Here is a 12,162-nt window from a genome sequence, read left to right on the forward strand (position 1 = left end):
ATCGACATATGGGGAACATATTAATATTATCGTTGCACTAATCTTTGCTCTTGGAAAGTAAGGTAGACGCCTATCAAGGTGCTCGCGTAAATCGATAACCCATCTTTGATAATTAACGATAAATTGTTAATTATACTATATATATCGATTGATCTAATGAAGCTAATTCATTCAAATTCGAGTAACGTGTGCGAAGCTTAAAGTAAAATGTGCAGAAAATAGTTTGCCTGATGTGAGATCAGATATCAATTTTAACAGAAATAGAGAAAAATATTTTTTTAGAACATATTTAAAAATTTCTTATAGATAACTGAGCTCCTTAATGAAATTAAGGAGACATTGCATGGAGTACATGCAATTAAAGTTAATTATCTTAAATAATATTTAAAATGAAATCCAAGTAGAAACTCTTCCAAATGTACGAAAAGTTCTTCGTAATTATAAGAACTCTTAAAACACCATGCATTTCTTAAAATTCTAACTACAAACAATATTTTATTTGCAGATCGCCAAAGATTGCGCGCTCAAAGATTCTACCCAGAGTTCGTTGATCCAAGAAAGGCGACCCTGGCGATCAGGGTCGTCGCAGTGTAACAATAAGTTTGAAATCGCATTGAGCGCAGGTCACCCGATCGCGTCGATTTGTTCCCGCTCGTTTTCTTCGTCGACCCATCGATGTCATCTCACGCTCCAACACTCTGCGGTCACTCAATCGTCACGATCTACGAGACGCTTTGCACAAAAGCTAGATCGCTTTTCGGTTGCCAATAAAATATTTCTGCCGATTTTCTTTTGCGCTAAATAGTCGCAAAAATTGTCTCGCATTTCTTAAAGAAACAGCTTCATTCAATTTACACGAAGGTAAATAATTGTCTAAGCAAGCAAACAAAGCGATTACTCGAAACATGACTAAGAAATTGAAATACCGCGCGCTTTGATGTCAACATTTAATTTTCTACATCTAAATTTTTACATCTATTTCGAGCGAAAAATTATGAGCAAATACATTGAATAAAATTAAACTGATTGACATAATAGAATTTTCTAAGATAAAACGTATGAACATCTCTTGACATAATCATTGTACAGTTTAGAAACAAAATACTGCGTAATGGCTCGAAGAAGATATATTAAATGTATATGTTTTCGCATATTATATATACTCATAGCTGTTAAAGTTAATGAGAATGCTTAAAACAGTACCGCAATGATTGCACCCAATTATGGTTAATTGTTAAGATTCAAGCTCTCATTTATAGTGGGCTTGTGATGCTCGTAGTGTTAATTTTATAATTATTACTTTCGTAAATTGATATTTCCTCTCATTTTCTGCATATTTTATCGCCGCTAATAAATAATTCTATATCATATTTAATATATTATATAATAATTGGCAGCAATAATTAATCGGAACAACTTGAAAAAATTACATATTGTGGCTATAATTGTATATATATATTGTGGAATATACTTTCATATTCCAAAAAGATACAAAAAGAACTCTATATTTAATTAGAGTGTTGTTTCCATCAATATATATTAATTTTGCATAACATATATAATTATGTTCCTTTATTATCTAAGAAATATTAAAAATTAATAAACCGGTAATTATTCTACACATACACAGAAAAAAAATAAGTGTCAAATCAAAACTTATATACTTAAACTAACGCGTTCATTGTTTCGTATATACGCAACAATTTATAATCTTCTTAGAAGAATTTAATAATTTTAAATTTCAACAGTATTATAGTCTTATTTTAATATTGTAATTATCACCTCAAGAATATATAATTATTTAATTCTACTTTAAGAAAATTATAATCTTTGATTTAAAAATGTTATTTTCTATCCAACATTGTTTGTTTTCCATTCAAGAAAATTAAATCTTAAATCATAAGAATATATTTTTCTTGATTGAACTATATAAAATGGCTTCATTCAAGTAAGCAATTATTCAAGCAATTATATTTTTCTTTATTTAACGCAATATAATCTCATTTCAAGATTTCCATGTTAAAACTAAATATATTTTCAAAACAAGAATGTCCTTTTTTTTCTGTGTAAATTTAATAAAAATGCAAAATTGTGTTAGAGTTTCTATTTCGCATGAAGCGCAGAAATACTTATTCAAACTTTCGCTTTTATTTGTACGAGATTTGTAGTGTCATCGGGTGGATTCTCGGGTCGAAGGTGTGCAATGTGCGTGCTCTTCAATTAACCCTTTGCCGCGTATCGATAGTTTCGATCGGATTCACGCGAACAATCGTGATCGTATTTTCGTCACGCTGCCGACGTAGCATGATTCGATGCTTCCCAATGATTCTGTGCGATCCAGCGTATCGACTGGCAAGGAGAATTTTTCAAGGACAATCTGAACGTATATATATCAAGCCACTTCTCCACGGTGACAATATACCACAGGTTATAACTTCAGTTGTCCTATCATGCTATAGAGTTTATAACTATACCATTATAGTCTCCACGACTCGTAAGAAGAAAATTAAAGATGAGGTTTGGGACACTTTGCTATTAATATTTTATATATAGTTAAGCATGCATGAGGTTTTTGTACACGAGAACAAATAGAATGCAAGTGACTTCTTTTTTTATATTTCTTGACTTTTCTGATTTTCTCCGATGATACTAAACAAGAGAGACGATTATAACGAATGATGAATATCTTTCTTGCGTGAAGAAGGATATCTTGATTGATAATTATATGCAATTACCTGTATGTTATAATATGCTGGATGATAGTGGATTAACATCGTTTAAAATAAAATTAGAAAAAAACTATAACACAAAAAATGTTAACAGAATGTTTTATGCACAACATATGGCAATAATTTCTAGTAATTATATATGCTATTAAACTAATAAAAATCCCACTTATTACAGGACATATAAACTATTTTAACGGTATTACATACGAATGACTGATTTTAATCGATGACAACCCGTCATTTGTTCGCATTTTTCAGCTAATTTGCAGTACCTGCATTAATTTTTGCTACCTGAAGTAACCAGACGTAATATATAAGTTGTCCTACGTCTATAAATCGTAATTATCTCTCGGACAGATTTTTTAAATGGACTGAAACTGTCATATGGAGTCCAGTTAATAATAATATTTTTGCTAATTAAAGTAACTTCAAGCTCTAATTTATGGATAAAAAAAGGAAGATATAAATGTTACGCGATATGTATATTAAACGTACGTACTCATTACGTCTACGACTGGAGGCAACGGTGCTTGGTAACCTTGAACCAATTATGTATACTAATTATTTCGCAAACCGACCGTTTTGCATTTCGACGAGGTTACAGGCTCAAGAATTTTACGCTTTTACGCTTAACCGTACGATGCCTCGTAAATAATGGCGTAGTAAGCGGCGCAATTATTTATATGGATCGCGGTGAGTTAACAAAACTGCGCGAGAGAAGGAGCATCGGTTGTTCTTCGTTATTACGTAAAATAACACGTCGTTTCATGATTCGTAAAAGTTTACGAAACGCTAATTTCGCCATAAATTTAACGCTCTTACCAAGAAAATTACACGAAATAAATTTCTAATTTTCTCACCAGAACGCGTCTAGAAAGAATACAAATTCAGCTTTCTAAATTCCTCGTGATACTCATGCAACAACGTAGGTATCAATTTCCAATGAAATTTAGAAACACAATTTCTGCTTTACGTTGATCAACGTATACGTATTCAACGTGCCGTTATCAATAATACAACAAAATAACATTGATTTCCTACCGGATATGTACATCTTTGCGCATCTGCACAGAAAAAAAAGGACATTCTTGTTTTGAAAATATATTTAGTTTTAACATCGAAATCTTGAAATGAGATTATATTGCGTTAATTAAAGAAAAATATAATTGCTTGAATAATTGCCTACTTGAATGAAGCCATTTTATATAGTTTAATCAAGAAAAATATATTCTTATGATTTAAGATTTAATTTCCTTGAATGGAAAAGAAACAATGTTGGATAGAAAATAATATTTTTAAATCAAAGATTATAATTTTCTTAAAGTAGAATTAAATAATTATATGTTCTTGAGGTAACAATTACAATATTAAAATAAGACTATAATATTGTTGAAATTTAAAATTATTAAATTCTTCTAAGAAGATTATAAATTGTTGCGTATATACGAAACAATGAACGCGTTAGTTTAAGTATACAAGTTTTGATTTGACACTTATTTTTTTCTGTGCATCTCTTTATTTTTTTATAAAATTATTTTTAAATCAATAGAAATTTTTAAGATTGAAACTCTCTCACGCGGATATAATATGCAGATTTAAGTAATATGAGAAGCAAATGCATCAATCTAATTAAATATTCGTTCGCATATTAATATATTAATCACGTGTGTAATATTTTCATAATTTTTTAAAAATCTTGATCATACTTTTACATCTACATTTTTTAATTTCATGTTGACACTAGTTTTGTAGAAAGATATACACAGAAAAAAAGGGCATTCTTGTTTTGAAAATATATTTAGTTTTAACATGGAAATCTTGAAATGAGATTATATTGCGTTCATTAAAGAAAAATATAATTGCTTGAATAATTGCTTACTTGAATGAAGCCATTTTATATAGTTCAATCAAGAAAAATATATTCTTATGATTTAAGATTTAATTTCCTTGAATGGAAAAGAAACAATGTTGGATAGAAAATAATATTTTTAAATCAAAGATTATAATTTTCTTAAGTAGAATTAAATAATTATATGTTCTTGAGGTGACAATTACAATATTAAAATAAGACTATAATATTGTTGAAATTTACAATTATTAAATTCTTCTAAGAAGATTATAAATTGTTGCGTATATACGAAACAATGAACGCGTTAGTTTAAGTATATAAGTTTTGATTTGACACTTATTTTTTTTCTGTGTGGATGCAACCGTCTGCGAGATGGCATCATCACGAGCACGGTACCCAGGAATTTAATCGGGTTGCATCGCTATTTACATTCCCTCTTCATCTCTAAAGGTTGGATCTATGCGTCCGTTAGTGCTTCTCCAACAAAAGGACGTCTCTCCGGGGAGTTCCGGGCGGATTCAGCTCCGACTCTCGCACGATCCACGTCGGATAAGAGGATCATATCTATCCGTATCCACGTCCGTCGTGACATCGTGCGACACGACGACGCGTCGACGGAGAAACTGTCTCTCTACTTGGCATAAATCGCCGCAAATCCTTGCGTGTCCCTCGGGAGAATCGGGCCGATTAGTTGACACTGAAAGTTGCCGAGCGGTACTTCAACGTTAACGGTGTCTTTCGCAATTAAGTCTATCCGCGTGCCTATCCGGCTACCAAGCCACGTGTGCGTAGGTACGCGTGCACGCACACGTGTGACACGGCTCGCTTATCTTGCCCGTACACGACAATTACCCTTTAAATTGCCGGCGGACACGTAAGGAGAAGAAAGTTCAGGGTGACGTGGCCCTCTTCTTTCCTCTCTCTTTCTCTTCTCTTTTTTTCTCTTTCGTCTCTCTCTCTCTTGATCGTCCTCTTCGAGGAAGGATTTCCTCCTGCTCGATTTACCTCTGTTACCTCGTGGCCGGTCGATTATGCGGAATAAAAGCGTGAGAAGAAATGCCTCACTCTCCGCGGGATATACCCTAATACACTGATACAGTGAGATTTAGATATCACGCTGATGGCTATACGGGTTAATTGCCGACGAGCTTACCGAACGCTGAATCCCGTGGACTTCCTCAATTCTCCGAGTATATTAGCGGATTTGCAACGCACGGATATTGAGACGAGGACGCCTCTAATTACGTGATATAATTGGAAATTGATTATAATTGGAAATTGATCAATCTCGATCGAGAATGCGTCTGCGTAAGTAATGTACACAAGTACAGTTAGAAGGTGCTCCAACTTAATAATAAGTGATAGGTGTGTATTATGGTAGTATTCACTAATAAGAAAATAATTAGTAATATATAAATTAGCAATTAATGTAAATAATTAATGTATACAGATGTGCATTCTTAAAAATGAATGAAATACAATGAGAATATATTAAATAGTAAATAATTATGCACGTTTCTTTATAAAATATAGTGGCGCTATATAAAGAGGGAACACTATTTTTAAACGGCATAGATATTCTTACAAATAAAATAATTACGATTTTAAATATTTATGAATTTTTGAATCTAATACACAAAAAAAAGCAAGTGTCAAATCAAAACTTATATGCTTAAACTAACGCGTGCATTGTTTCGTATATACGCAACAATTCATAATCTTCTTAGAAGAATTTAATAATTTTAAATTTCAACAATATTACAGTCTTATTTTAATATTGTAATTGTCATCTCAAGAATATATAATTATTTAATTCTACTTTAAGAAAATTATAATCTTTAATTTAAAAATGTTATTTTCTATCTAACATTGTTTCTTTTCCATTCAAGAAAATTAAATCTTAAATCATAAGAATATATTTTTCTTGATTGAACTATATAAAATGGCTTCATTCAAGTAGGCAATTATTTAAGCAATTATATTTTTCTTTAATTAACGCAATATAATCTCATTTCAAGATTTCCACGTTAAAACTAAATATATTTTCAAGACAAGAATGTCCTTTTTTTCTGTTACTTATCGATACACTTGCTTCGCATAAATTTATCGACCTTATTTAAACGATATAGTTTATTGAAAGGATGTTGGCTGCCAACAAGATGTTAACACTCTGGTCTTCGCGTAGATAATCAAGTTGTCTCGCATAACGGCTTCAATTTCTCAGCTCATACCGCGGCAACATATTGATGTGGTGTGTCGCAATAAAGTCACGCGACTGCAAACCTAATTACACGAATAAATTTGCAGGTAGCATAATGCGTTTAACGCATGCTAAACGCTAAAGACAAAAAATATACATACATTTATCTCATTTCAGAATTTTTATCTCATAAATATTTTATGCTTTAAATATCGCCAAAAATCTGTCAATATATATCAATAATTACCTGATATAATGACAAATATATAACTATCAAATAATATAGAAAAGATATAAAATAGTAAACTTGATATAAAAATATAACTCTTATTTTGAAGAAAATAAAATTTGCTTATAATTCTGAATCACACAATTTTATAAATTATATATATTAAATTATTTTATAATTTTATAATATTTAATAATTATTTATTATTAAGTTATATATATTTTATAAATTATATAAATTTTATAAATTTTATAAATTTGACATTTTATATAGCAAAATATGTTTATGTGTCAACGGAAGAATCATGTGTCGCAAAGACGCTGAAGCTTCCCAAGAGCACTTTACCTCTATGGACCGCGAAGAACGAAGCTTCCTATCTACTCGCCCGAAGAAAGAAGATCATTGAACCGCGGAACTCGCTATCTGCCGCTCCAGAAGCATGCAGACGGACGATAATTAGTCCCCTGAATCTATCCGCGGTGATATAGATTTGTCGACGTGCATAACGGAGCCGCGGATTCCATCGCATCGGTAACGACCGGCAAGTCTTCCCACGAAGAATCCGATCGGACACGCCTGTCCTGCCGGGAGGAAGGGGGGTCCCCCTTTCCCATAAATAGCGACGGTATAGGCAGCACGACGACATCCCGTCGTTCATCGCCGACTTGACTTACCTATACGTAAGAGGCGTAATATCCCTTAAGAAGTCTGATTCACGAAAGTGATTATGTAAAGCAGCATCTGAATCGCAGATTCGGAATTATCTGGTACCGTAGGTCATGCTCGCGGCGACGCATTACATGGGCATAAGACCCTTGTCGTTCCTATCCATAACGATAAAGATCGAGAGTACACATTTCCGTATAATACGCGCTCCTTCGAGAATCACGTGCAAAAAGAAGCACCGGGATCATTGCGATGTTGCATGATGTATGACTGTTAAGAAAATACAAAATAGCCGATAATGTAAGCTGAAGCTCGTAACGAGGAGGATGTCGCACTCTGTGATTTCGTGATCTCTGTGATCTGGAGCGGCGAGATAACGAGATGAATCATTTGCAAGCGTATTTGAGAATTTGTAGCCTCCCGTCATTAACCTTTAGAGGGCCGGAAGATGTTATAATGATATCATCCTTCTACTAGTTTGCCGGATTACGTCATACTAGGTCACGATATTTACTTTACGGTACTAAAGTAAACCCCTGTATATTTTACAATAAGTTTTTATAGTCATATGATTATTTAATAAATCTAAATTTATATTTTTTGTTAAAAAGTAAATTTTACACAGACATATCTCTCAAATATAAAATATTTAAATTACTTATAAAGATATAAAAAATTACAAAATAGAAATATTCTCTTTCTTTTTTATCTTCTTATCTTTTCATACTAAAACGAATATTTTCCAGAATACAAGTTGTAAAATACACACTTCAGCTTCACGATGTGCATCTCTCTTCGAAATCTGTATTTAAATAGGATTTCGCAGCTTCTTGGCAGGTAATAAAATCATTCGAATCTTCCGTTACAACAGATTCCGTTTCATTACTTATATCGATATAATTATGTCGACGATAATCGCGATCCAGATGGAAATTGTGCTTGAAATTTTCAAAGGCTAACCAGAGCTCCTCGATCTTCTGATCCATCCGTTTTACCAAATCATTACGATGCTGTTGAACTTCGAACTTTATGATATGCTCTATCTTATGTAGAAACTTCGCATTGTCCTCATAAAACGTTGTCACTTCGGAGCTGTTTGATGTGCAAGGTTTGTCTTGTTTATCTACAGTCGTACTATTGCACGATTTATACGTTTCGCGTTTTTCTTTTCCAACATTCGATGAATTGATTGTATTTTGCATTTTAAACCTGAAAGCACATAATTATATCTAGATTCATTACGATATGAAATTATATAAAAATAATGTCATTGACAATATGACAGTTAAATATCAATTACCATTCTTGAAATTGGTCGCAAAGTTCCATTAAACTACTTTCGTGCAGATTAATAACGTCTTCCTTAAGTCGTTTCTCCCATACATCGATTTGCCTTCGAAAGTCCAAATAAGATTTCACGCTTCGTTCCTCCAAGGTTTTCAGGTATTGCTGAATATTATCGTATACTTTCCTCGTGCTTTCCATTTCGTCGTGTATCCTCCTCTTCTCCGCCAATTGCCACCTGGCTATTTGAGAAGCGATCCTCTTTTCGTGGTCATCCCGCCAAATCAGCAGATCTCTGTGAAGAATTTCACATTTCTCGTGACTCTGGCATTTCTGCGGACTCTGGTGCTTCTTCAGAACGATGATCTCCCTCTCTGCTTGGGACAATCTGCGCTTAAACTGTTCCACGGTGGTCTTCAAGGACTTGTCACGGAGACCAGTTTCCGCCTCGTCATTGTCGCCGGAAGCTTCCGCCTCTGGAACGCACATTCTTGTGTAGCACGACAGGTACAGGTGTATTCCGTTTATTTTTATAGCGATATAATATATAATAGAATATTAATAAAAAAGTAAAAAATTTTTTCCTACACTTTATACATATAATACTTGAAATTGTTTTCGAGTTATATCTATCTTCTTGTCTTTATACTAATATATCTTATGTCCGGAACCTCGTACGCTATTTTATTCTTCCACAGAACTTTCAAAATATGTCAAAACCTTTAACAAAAGTATCCGGTCTGAAGCAACAATAGCTGCCTTTGACTCTTTTAAGTTGGTAATAATCTGGCTTTATGTGTTCGTTTCCAGAGCTGCTGTCCCCTGCCGAATCACTCTGCTTATACTTCAAAGTGTCAAATCTACATGTCAGATTGCCATCGAAACCGATTTTCTCTCAATTTGCACAATATTACCTCTTTATTATCATCCATTTTTCTCAATGTTTTTTCACATCCTTTGTAGGATGATTTCATCATTTTATAATTTCTTTCTTCCGATTCACTAAAGTTGCTAGATTGAAACATCTCTTTGAAACACAGCGTGGATTCTGATTCTTCTTCAATGGGTGACAAACTACGAACCTCTTCAAAATTCTTCTCGCTTCTTTGTATATTTCCCATACTACTTTTTATATATTCGTTGACATCTACACATACATATAAATAATAATAGCAATAACAGAATGTGCATATTATATATATGTATTATTTCAACATAAAACCAAGAGAAAATTTTGATAACATTTTTTAAGAAGTATTTTATATAATTTATTTATATCTTTATACTCAAATTAATGAAATGTATTAACACGCAATTTAACTACTTTATCATAATATTCTATTAATAATTGCACAAACAAATTAATTTTGTTACATGTATTAATTATGATATAATTAAGTGCATTAAAGAAAATTGTTAAGTCTTAATATTAAAATATGTTAAGATTTGATAGTGGTTATTTTATACTTGTTCTGTTAAAATCACATATTTTAAGCAATTAAACTAACTCATAGCTGCTTTCATCGTTGATTTATGGAGGATTGTTTTCTCGTATATTTGATAGGAAATTCTCTTTCATCCTCTGATTTTCCTCACTTTATGTTACGTATGTCGAGACGAGGAGCGGGGAAGAGGAATCCACCTTTTTCCGTCAGCGTCCTTTGGTTGTTCGATCGCGAGAAAAAGAAAACGGAGAGGAGGAGAGTAAGTACGGTAGGTACAACGGTAGACGGAACAAGAACGAGCTTAATGGCACTGTAACTCCGGTAGCGGACAATTTTCAATTTCGCTGACTCGCGCGGAAGTAGCTTTCCCACCTCCGTGGCGGAATTGAGACGTCGTTTACGAGTCACGGGGCACTTGGCACCGCCGGATTTGACATGGACAGCTGGTCGCATTGGACACATTAGAAGCACCGTACGGGAAAGGAGCGGATTTCCCTGCAGAGAATTGCGAAGTTGCCTTAACCCTTTCACTGCTTAACCCCGAATGACATCCGTCTGTTTCTCGGGGTTGATTCTATAAACCTCATCTGATAAGATAACGTGGACTTTATTGCACCTAATTTATTAATTAAATCTTTTTTAAATATTATTAATACAGCAAAATAATTTTTTTGAAATGTGATTTTAATTCTCATTAGTATAGATCGTTCTTTATTTTATAATATATATTTTATAATTTATTATATATGTGCAACCAAAAGATGTCATAGAAATCTTACTTTCTTCCTAAGCTACACGCCTAAGATACACGCTAAGTTTGGCTCTTGCATCTTTGAAGATCTTCAATATCTAATTGAAACAATATACACAATCATTAAAAACAAATAATAAGTATCTAATATAAAAACTCATATAGACTCCAACAACTGTTGAAAATATTTTTCCATTTGCATCAGGCATCTAGGTTATTTAATTAACGATTCTCGCGATATTCACTTTGCATATGCGATGGAGGCAGATCATAGCACGCGTGGCAAGTCATGAACCATGAAATTAAAAAAACGAACGAGCCACTTTACAATTTAAAAGTAAAGACGCGAGCCTTTTCTCTCGATATCCTAGTTTTGCGGAAACAGCTAAGATAAGATGGCCATGTGAGAATAATCGCTATAAACAGCAGATGCGACGAGAGAAGAGTAACGAAGGCGCACTTGCACACAAGAGGTGAAAGAATAAATACAAGAACAGTAAGGAGCGAGAGGAGTCGCACGGTGCGCTATGGGTATAGCGGTCCTAGCGGTAGATAGGCTTAGATAAAGCGTTCATTTGCATAGGTAGGCGCATAAATGAAGAGCATAAATGCATAAGAGCGTAATACATTGCGGTGCATGCGACCTGTTTGGGGATACGTAGCTTACGTAAACAAACGCGATCTTAGGACAGATCGAACCTTTTGATTCGGAATTTGAAAACTGGTTTAAAAAAACGGAAATTTATTATAAATAATTAACAAGCGTAATATACATAGCTTTTCGGTAATTCTATATTCGAAAATAATATACATAATAAGGAAATATAATGGTATATATATATGATCAAAATATACAATAGAGTTATTTTGCAGCAATTATCTATGTATATAGGTTTGTTGATGTAAGAATTTTTTTTATTGTAAAATTATTTTAAATTTAATCATTAATATTTAATCAATAATCGACAAATTAAATTGAAAAATTTTCCACAATTATCGGAATAAATTT

The 12,162-nt window shown here is 33.0% G+C and overlaps 1 protein-coding gene and 1 long non-coding RNA gene across 7 annotated transcripts in view; one reads left to right on the forward strand and one right to left on the reverse strand.

Moving 5' to 3' along the window:
- Positions 1–1,039, forward strand: part of LOC145961740 (uncharacterized) — a 96,901-nt gene extending 95,862 nt beyond the window's left edge. Inside the window, exon 5 of the long non-coding RNA XR_014435695.1 lies at positions 506–1,039. This is a non-coding gene — a long non-coding RNA (uncharacterized LOC145961740). The remainder of the gene's footprint in view (positions 1–505) is intronic.
- Positions 1,040–8,289: 7,250 nt separating this feature from the next.
- LOC145961786 (uncharacterized) lies at positions 8,290–11,382 on the reverse strand. 6 transcript variants are annotated; one of them, XM_083082245.1, is made up of 6 exons: positions 11,182–11,382; positions 10,466–10,897; positions 9,872–10,104; positions 9,678–9,801; positions 8,974–9,433; positions 8,290–8,882 (listed from the first exon to the last, which is right to left on the reverse strand). In XM_083082245.1, exons 2-6 carry the CDS (start codon positions 10,479–10,481, stop codon positions 8,450–8,452), a joined length of 1,266 nt encoding a protein of 421 aa, XP_082938371.1. In that variant the 5' UTR covers positions 10,482–10,897; positions 11,182–11,382; the 3' UTR covers positions 8,290–8,449. The 6 variants fall into 6 exon arrangements, with proteins under 6 accessions (XP_082938371.1, XP_082938370.1, XP_082938372.1 ...); XM_083082244.1 differs by having other exon boundaries at positions 10,466–10,976; XM_083082246.1 differs by having other exon boundaries at positions 9,678–9,792; positions 10,466–10,989.
- Between the last annotated feature and the right edge of the window lie 780 nt (positions 11,383–12,162).

The sequence above is a fragment of the Camponotus vicinus genome, unplaced genomic scaffold, assembly GCF_025532165.1.
Source record: "Camponotus vicinus isolate PSW18456_S1 unplaced genomic scaffold, iyCamVici1.0 SCAF_11, whole genome shotgun sequence".
In the NCBI taxonomy this organism is placed as follows: domain Eukaryota; kingdom Metazoa; phylum Arthropoda; class Insecta; order Hymenoptera; family Formicidae; genus Camponotus; species Camponotus vicinus.